The 8,511-nt window shown below is 56.3% G+C and overlaps 3 protein-coding genes across 3 annotated transcripts; 2 read left to right on the top strand and 1 right to left on the bottom strand.

Annotated features, from left to right (window-relative positions):
- Positions 1–1,040: 1,040 nt before the first annotated feature.
- On the bottom strand, positions 1,041–3,214 carry M430DRAFT_97628 (hypothetical protein; the record flags this gene model as incomplete). Its single annotated transcript, XM_024870054.1, has 2 exons — positions 1,041–2,926; positions 3,118–3,214. The coding sequence occupies 2 exons, from the start codon at positions 3,212–3,214 to the stop codon at positions 1,041–1,043; spliced, it is 1,983 nt and encodes a 660-aa protein (XP_024723133.1).
- A 3,030-nt stretch (positions 3,215–6,244) lies between these two features.
- On the top strand, positions 6,245–7,167 carry M430DRAFT_64752 (hypothetical protein). Its single transcript, XM_024869128.1, has one exon. It carries the CDS (start codon positions 6,398–6,400, stop codon positions 6,692–6,694), a length of 297 nt encoding a protein of 98 aa, XP_024723132.1. The 5' UTR covers positions 6,245–6,397; the 3' UTR covers positions 6,695–7,167.
- A 577-nt stretch (positions 7,168–7,744) lies between these two features.
- On the top strand, positions 7,745–8,494 carry M430DRAFT_212915 (hypothetical protein). The gene has a single exon (XM_024864489.1). The coding sequence runs from the start codon at positions 7,899–7,901 to the stop codon at positions 8,343–8,345; it is 447 nt and encodes a 148-aa protein (XP_024723131.1). The 5' UTR covers positions 7,745–7,898; the 3' UTR covers positions 8,346–8,494.
- Positions 8,495–8,511: the final 17 nt, after the last annotated feature.

The raw sequence follows: 8,511 nt of genomic DNA, 5'->3' as shown, positions 1-8,511 counted from the left end.
GGGGGGGGGGGGTTGAATGATAATTTAGCGGGCAAGATATTATATTCATCATTCATCAACATCACCAGCATATCAACGATCATAAAATGATACTATACCTTGCCCAAGGGGTGCCCACGCTATCTAGTTTCAGACCCTCTTTTCCCCCCCCCCTTTATTTGGATCTTCTTAATTTAATCTCATATCTATTCCCAATCTGTTTCCTTCTATCTTTTACAAAAGGGGGGGAAGGAGGTTGTATCACACAAAGCTTCACTCACTCACTCACATCAAAACAAGTCCAACATAAATTTTAAAACTTTCTTTTCTATTATTTCAAAACCAAGCTACGCAAAAAAACGTGCGAACACAAAAATTTGCGCAACTCGGTATCTCCTATATATATACCTTATATGCCCTATCCGGAGGAGCTGTGCTCGACTCCATCCCATGATTCCATCACACCTATTCATTCATGTCTCTCCTCTCAAGAATGAATCCTAGAGACATGATATCTAAGTTCCTTCCTTCCATCCCAGAACGTAATCGGTACTAGAACCAGCCGAAGCCCATCTAGGGAGTACGTATTGTATGCATTGATGGTGGATAAAACTCATCATGCGGTATCAAAAAAAAAAAAACCAAACAGAAAAAAAAAAGCAAATCCAGAACGCCGTTGCTATGGGTAATGCGCAAAAAGCGCGTGTGCAAGAACGAGTGGTCAGAGCAAAAGGATAAAGAAATCCCGTCGTGATGCACCAGCTCTGCTCTTCCGACCTTCCGAACCATGCTTCCCATGCTCCCAAACCCCATTACTCCTAGACATAAACGTCGTTGGTCTCATCATGCTATTAAGTAGGCTATTTCTTTCCAGCCCGGCCCAGCCCAGTGCTTTGCAGCATGCTCCTCTAAACCCAATGCTTGAATCGAGTGTCCTCAGGACCCTGTCGCGGGCGTTGAACGTCCGGAAGCGAAGTGAAAACCATACGCGATATCGCAATATGGTAAGATGAAGTTTTTAGAACCCTGCAAGCCAGTTGAGGGTCCCAAGCTCGAGAATTCTAGATCAACAAGAAATCCCAGCCCTTCATCTGCATTACGTCTCGCCAGGAGACGTAGTGTGCTTCACCACCACCGGGACTTAAACGTCCGTCAACATGCTCCCAGACCTCCTTCAGGAGGTAGGCAACTCGGCCGAAGCTTCCAAAATTTGCGAGGTCCCCGAGACCAGCCATGCGCTCGTGGAAGAAGGAGCGGAAGGTCGACGAGGCGGTGCTGACCGAGCCCCCAATGAGATAGACCCAGACGAGACTGCGGTCGAACCCAGCCGGGCCGGCAGGAATGAACTCGAGCACCTGGGTCAGCTTCTCCACGAGACCGACGCAGCTGGCTTGGCTTGGCGTGAAGCCGGGAACGAGACTGCAGAGGTAGATACGGGCCGCCAGGCGGAACGCCGCTGTCAAGTTCTTGCTGAGCTGCCGTGGGTTGAGCACCCCATTGGAATTGAAGGGGATCTTGGGGCCGGTCTCCCCAATCTCCGTCAGACCGATCTGATCGCCCAGGGCGTGGACGTGCTGGCAGAGTTGGATGTCGCCCATGCCATCCTTCTTGAGTGCTTCCAGACAGGCGATCTCGGAGATCAGGTACATCACGCGATCGTCGCAGCCCATCAACTCCCGGAGCCCAAGGGAAGGGTTGGTGGGCGAGAGGTGCTTCTCCCGGTAGGTGTGCGCGAAGGTTGGCGCGCGGCCCTGGATGGTCGCGCCGAGGATATCGATCCACGCCGCGAGAGTCATGTTGAAGGATTTCAGGTCGTGTGACTCAGTGACCAGATGGCTCAACCCCAGCTTCTGCACGAGCGAGATGGCCGCCTGGAAATGTTGATGCCAGGGGATGTCGGGCAGGGTGTCGTCGAATCTGCCGACGGAGCACTGGAAGAGGATCATGCCGAGGGTTGCTTCCAAGATGGAGGTGTGATCCGTGTCCCGGCTGAGGGCGGCACACAGCTCTGAGATGGTCGCGTAGCGGTGGCGCATGATGTCGTTGTCGATCTGCTCGCCCTGTACATTCATCGTGGCTTTGCAGTGCTGAGCGGAGATGCTGAGACAGCAGTGCAGGTAGCACTTGTTGCTCTGGAGGGCGGGCAGGACGTAATCGTTCCGCGCGGATCCCGGTTGGTTGGTCTCAAGAATGGGGAAGACGGTGGGGAGGACGTCCGAGATGAAGTGGTCCAGCAGTCGCTGGTCACCCTCGTCGAGCTCGACGGCGACGTGTGGGAGGGAGGCCGGGGCACCACTCGAGAAGTCGAAGAAGTTCATATCCAAGGCGTCGTCGGCCATCGAGTCCCTCCGCTCATCGTAGATCTCGGCCCAGTCATTGTCGACGGGGAAGCCGGGCAGCATGGCGTCCGGGGGAGGCGGCGGGTGGTAAGTGCTGAACGTTGATATGGTCGATTCGCGACGGGTCGGGATATCGTCCACGAACATCTGTCGCTCGGTCTTGACGTCGATCTCGTAGGGCGAGAAGTCGGGATACAAGGAGGCATACTGCGAGTGCGCCGAGTGCATCTGGGCATTGTAGGCGGTGTAATCGGCGATGCCCGGCGGCGCATTGAAGTCGAACAGTGAGAGCTGGGAGTCGATGGACGCGGAGCGGGTGCGATCGAGCGGGTCGGAGAAGGTGGCCGAGGTGGGCAGCGAGTGGGAGAGGCTCGGCGGGGTCTCTGCGCCGGGCGTCATGACTTGCGAGGCGGCGGTGGTGGTCTTCTCAGACAGCTTCTTCCGCTTGATGATCATCTTGATGTTGTCTTTCTGGAAGCGGCGCTGGTCATTGTTGCTCCACCACACGGGTCTCTTGTACTCGCAGCGCAGACCCAAGTGCTTGCAGGCGGTGCAGGCGGGGGCGCCCTCGTCGCACTTCTTCCTCCGCAGTCTGCATGTGTAGCAACCTTCAGGCGGGCAGTCAGTAGACATTCCTCTTATGTTTGCGACGTTGTCGGGTATCTGGGTCGGGTATATCATGCGAAGCGGGAGGGGAGCGGGAAGGGAGCGGGAAGGGGGAAGCGAGTTGAAGCGACGAGAACAGAAACAGACGGGGACAGCGGGAGTTAAAGAAGAAGAAGCGCGCGCAACAACTGACCTGTCCGTGAGCGTCGGTGCATCTGCATCTTGGTTTTGGGAGCATTGTTGGGATTTGCCTTTGAAGCCGGCTTTGGCTTGGATTGAGCGACCGCCATGGGGACGTTCGTTCTGCCCATGAAAAGCGGGTTGGGGGGTTGAGTAGACATTTGTACCTCGCAGGTCGAAGAGGTAAGGTTCGGCAGGCAAGGTGTGGTACGGTAGACAAGGGAGGCCAGCAGCAGTGGGGGGGAGGGAGGGAAGGAATGGCTGGCAGGGAAAGGGGGGGGGACCTGGAGAGGGGGGGGAGCGTGACCGTGACTGGCTTGGGCTCCCTGGACCACAGCGGGATGTGATATATCGGGTGGAGAGTCGAAGTGGGAAAATAGTACAATAATAATAATGCACGACGCGGGCCCGATGGTGCGATGTCTTGCGCAGTCAAATGGCAGGCCGGGGATGGGATTCGATCGAGGCGAGCTGGACTGGACGGGGGGGGCGGGGGCGGGGGGAGGGGGCGCGCGGATCGAGTGGATCGCAGGTTCGTAGGGACGGACGGGCGAGGAACCGGGGACAGATATCGATTGAGTGATTAAGATGATTAATGAATGATAGACGATAGACGCAGCCAAAGCAAGTCCAGCTTGACTTTGGGCGGGAAAACGGGAGAGAGAGGCGGCCGTGGAGAGAGAGAAGGAGAGAGTTCGAGTGTTGGTGAAGGGGGAGAGGCGGGGGAGAGTTGAGGCACGGCGAGGAGAGAAGAGAAGAGAAGAAGAGAAGAGAGGCTCCCAAGGACAAGAAGAAAAAGAAGAAGGTGAAGGTGAAGGTGGAGGTGGAGGAGAGGAGAGAGCAAGACACACACTTATGAAGCCTCTCTCAGGTCTGGCGATGCAAAGGAATAATAATATACGACAACTCTCGATGTTGGACATTCTAAATATGTGAACATTCTATTTCGGGACGGTCGAATGAGAGGCGGGCAGCAGCGATGCCGGCCACGATTCGCGCCGATGATGCGGGATGAGCAGTGAGCAGGTCGGAAGGGGTGTCGTCGAGGCGTGGGAGGGGTGGGTGGATCATGCCTTAGTCGGGTTGGCGGTTCGATATGCGGCTAGTCTCTAGTGCCCTTCGCCCTGCCGCTAGAACCACCCCGGCCCGCTGCTGCTGCTATTTCGGCCCCGGCGCGTCCTGCAGCCCTCTGCCCAATGCGGCAATGCCCAACCGGGCGATCGATAACGACTGCCTGGATAGGGAAGGCTCCTGCTTGGACAGGGCCAGATCATGAACACTGTGTTTGCTTTGCTTACCTTAGCAGAGTGTCCCTGCTCCAATGGATGGACGTCACTCAAGCCTCGGTTGTCTCCTCTTTCTCTCTCTGGCCTTCAGCCCTTCAGCCTCTTCTTCGGCCACTCTTTTCTCCCTCTTCTGAGTCTTCTCTGAGTTCTCTCTCTCCAGCCTCACGGAGTCATACATCCACCTCTTGCCCAACCAGGCATAGTGCCATGCGCTCTGCAGACTGCAAGACAATCATCAATCATCCGGGCAGCTCCATAGCAGTTCTCTCTTTCACTCTCTCACTCTCTCCTCTCTCCTCTCTCCATCCGATGGGGTACATACAGCACCATCAGGTTCCTCTGTAGCTCTCCCGCACCCACTAAGATGGGGCAGAGGATAGTACTAAGTAACACTGGCATTAACACTGGCATTAGCACTTGCACTGGCACTTGCACTGGCTCTGGCTCTGGCACTGGCACTTTACTCCCCTTCACCCCCTCCCTCCGCGCGGCTGATCTCTACCTGCCCGTTGATCTTGGATTTTCCGCCTAAGCGTCCTTAGCGGTGAGAAAAGAACCATCCATCCATCCCCCCGTGCCCTGTCCAGCCGTGCGACTCGACCAGCCGTCAGCCGTGGCCGCCACTGTCCCGACTCCCGAGGACCCTTCTCTGTCCCCGAACCCATCCTCTGCTCAGCGCAATCTCCAGATCCCTCGAATAGGGTCGCGCGCCTGGTCGACCAGCTCCAGATTGGCCCACGCTCGTCCACTCAGGCGTCGTCTTGCGGGAAAATAAATAAAATCATCATTTCATAAAATGAGCGTCGCACAGCAACAGCATGGTCCGGGGTCGGGGGCCCCAACCAACCAGCTCCCTCGAGGCTGCTGCCCTTCGCAGCGCGTGATGGCCGCACGACTGGACGTCAAGCCTTCGACGTCCGTGAATGTTGTCGTTGAGCTGCAGTAGCGCGCATCGCGGCGGAAGCACGGGAGCCAACCGTGCCAGATGCGTCCGGCATGGCACGGACGCCCGCACAACGCGCCAGGGTCCCGCACGCCAATCAGCGCCGCCCGCAACCGAACACCGGCGCAGGCAGAGATTTGGAAAATCCCTTTAGCCGTTGCGGGGGGCGAGCGAGGGTTCGGCCGCTAGTGCGTGTGCTAATGCGCAACGGGCCTAGCCTTCGTCCCTTATCCTGGTACATTAGTGCCGGGCCTGCTGGCTTAGCTCCCTTTCTTGCATAATCGCCTGATAAGGGAAAATCAAATCGAGGGGGGAGGGGACCGGGGGGGGGGCAAGGCAAGGGTGTTCTTTTTAAAGATGCATAATTGTGCCGGATGTGGGTGGTATTAACCAACATTTCCACCCCATTGATGCTAATTTGGGTGCACTCCAGGCGGCAAGATGTCATGCAAATTAATCACATTTCCACTCCTGCTCATGCAAATGCACACAATAACCGCCTGATCAAGATCTATTTTCAGCCTTTTGTTCTGTCAGCAGCACAAGAATGTTGGCTAATTACCCACCCTCGACCTTCTCGAAGTCCCTGCCCCCCTCCCGACGGAGATCTTCCGCCTCCGTTTCACTGTGCACAGGCTGGCCCCCCACCGCGGCTCTAGCTCGCCCTCGGTCGAGTCCCGCACAGCAACCAGGAAGGAAAAGAAGAGACGGCGTCGAGTATGTGCGCCCTGCTTACCAAATGAACCCGCGCCTTAGCCGGGCTCCCGTCATCCCATCGTCGACGCTCATTGGGACGACTTACGAAGGCCCTGGGGGCCTGGACGAGAGAATTTGATATCGACGAGCGGAGCGGAAGGCCTTCCTGCGCAGTAGGTGATCGATCCATGACGATATCTGCGGTAGAGAGGGTACTGTCTTCCGGCATCCCGCCCGTTCTGGCTGGGAAACTCAAATCAACCATCACCTCACCTGGGGCACTGGCCCGATAACCATGTGGGAATACTCCAGTCCCCTATCGGAATCAAACGTTACATGAACGATGGGTGATTGGAAGTCCATTCCCTATGTACAGTACCGTCCCGCGGCACATGCTCGCACAGATGCACACACTTCTCTCTCGCGTCGCGGCCCGACCGGTGCTGAAGATTTCACACGTCGTCCCGGCCTTGCGCTTCCATTCGACACTCCTCGCCCCTCAACACACAGACCTCAAGACTCCTGACCTTCCATGCGTCCTTCTACAGGTCTCAAATATATGGCCCAGCCAGCCAGCCCTGAATCTTGATCGAGTCTTTCTTCACACCCTCTCCTCCACCAGTCCTGTCTCACAGAGAAACAGCTCGACAGGGAATCCCGCATGAGCTTTCAATCATGTGAGGGCCGCTGTGTTGCGCCCTTCTCGTGGCAATTGGCCGGAGACCTCGTGAGAAGCTTTGACTGTCATACCTGTGAGAGGACCTAAAGGCTAAGGATGGATCCCTCTCCTCCACATACGTAGGCTGGAGCGTGGCGGCCGTTGTACGTAGTCCGGCCGTGCGAGTTGCTTCATTTTCGTGAGGGTTCGCCGCACATGTGGATGCGGAGAGAAGGCATGGTAGCCAATACCTCTGCTTTGCGGGCATAAGCGGGCAGGCGTGAAGTCTCGTGGACACTTCCCCATGCCCCGAATCCTTCCTTTTCTCTAGCTGGATTTTCAAGCCTGCAGGATCTTGATTATGGTTACGAAGGACAAGAATAATGGGCATGAAATGCTGTGGAGAATTGGTCATCCTGGGCCCAATGGATCCCGGGATTGACTGATTCCAATTCTCATATTCAAAAAAAACTCGTCTCGTGGGATGCGACCTTTAATATCCAAGGAGCGAGAAGGCACAAATTCAGGACTGGGATGATAGCCGGGGCGCACCACTCAGAGCGCGCGAGAGAGAGGCGGGCACGCACGTACGAAGGGACCGGCACACGATACATCATACAGTGGATGAATAAGTGCTTCCCTCGCATCCTATACCTCTTTGGTTCCTTGGGCATCCTAGAGGAGCGTGCCATATGCATCATGTCATATCACATCTACCTACTTGGTAAGGTGCCTTGAGGTAAGATGCCATGAGAGTTGTGCGCGATGGATTACCTTACCTCAAGTATGTGGGCTCCAGTCACGTGTAGTGGCTGCGGATAGAGCCGATCACTAAAGACGACTCCCGACGTCCCTAAGGCTCCTCGTTCCTTCAACTCCTCCCCATCGGCCCGCTCCATAGCGACCGCTCAGAAACCAGTTGCAGAAGACCGTCTCAAATCCGTGATTGGCCATCGCGGGAGGATTCAAAGGACAAAAAAATTCCGAACTGGGGACTTTCGTCCCTTTTTTTCATCCGGAGCAAACGATTCGTGCCGTTACTGTACACCAAGCGATCGATTAGCTGCCCACCCGAGCGGCCAGCCAATGGCAATCGGCAGTCAGCGTTCAACGTCCAAGGTGGGCGCGTAAATCCATCCCCCCTCATATCTATTCTTGTGCTTTGCAACCTTCCCGTGCCCAATCGCACACGCCGGCAGTGGGATTCATGGATGATCCATGGGCCGTGGCGGAACGATCCTGGGGCCCGCCCGCCGCCGTCATTGGGCCGCCGTGCATCTCGCGCATCCGGAGCCTTCTCACTGGTGGGTCGCGGCATCCTGACATCTGTCGGCGTCTTCCATTGCTCTCTGCTGCAGCCGAGTGACCGCTTCGCCAGCCAACGGTGCGAGAGGGCGCGCAGTGTGCGCGGGATCGTCACACAGGCTCATGCAGAGATACACAATGTACGGAGGAACCCAAGGTCACAGTGCGGAGGACCTCGCCCGTCAACAGGCTGGGGGGATGTGGGAAGGTGGTGGCCCTTGCGCTTGACCATGAATCCCAAGATAGATATCCCACTCCCCCCCAAACGTCCGCAGAGATACTTATACCTCTGCCACGCGCCGGCATCGTCAATGCCTCTTCTCTTGATGCTTCTGCCCCTTTGCGTCCTTTGATTTCTCTGCGCTTTCCTATCGTCCCTCTCATACTTGGCGACCTCATCTAGATAGTCGGCCGGCAACGGTAAAAGCTCGCGCTCTCGCAATTCTCTCTTACTCAGCATACGATACCATAGCGATACCCCACCCCCCATCACACAAAGATGGTATGTTGTCCGACAGA

This window comes from Amorphotheca resinae, assembly GCF_003019875.1.
Source record: "Amorphotheca resinae ATCC 22711 unplaced genomic scaffold M430scaffold_3, whole genome shotgun sequence".
Classification (NCBI taxonomy): domain Eukaryota; kingdom Fungi; phylum Ascomycota; class Leotiomycetes; order Helotiales; family Amorphothecaceae; genus Amorphotheca; species Amorphotheca resinae.
Note: the sequence above shows the minus strand (reverse complement) of the source record. Positions and strands in the feature narration are given on the sequence as shown.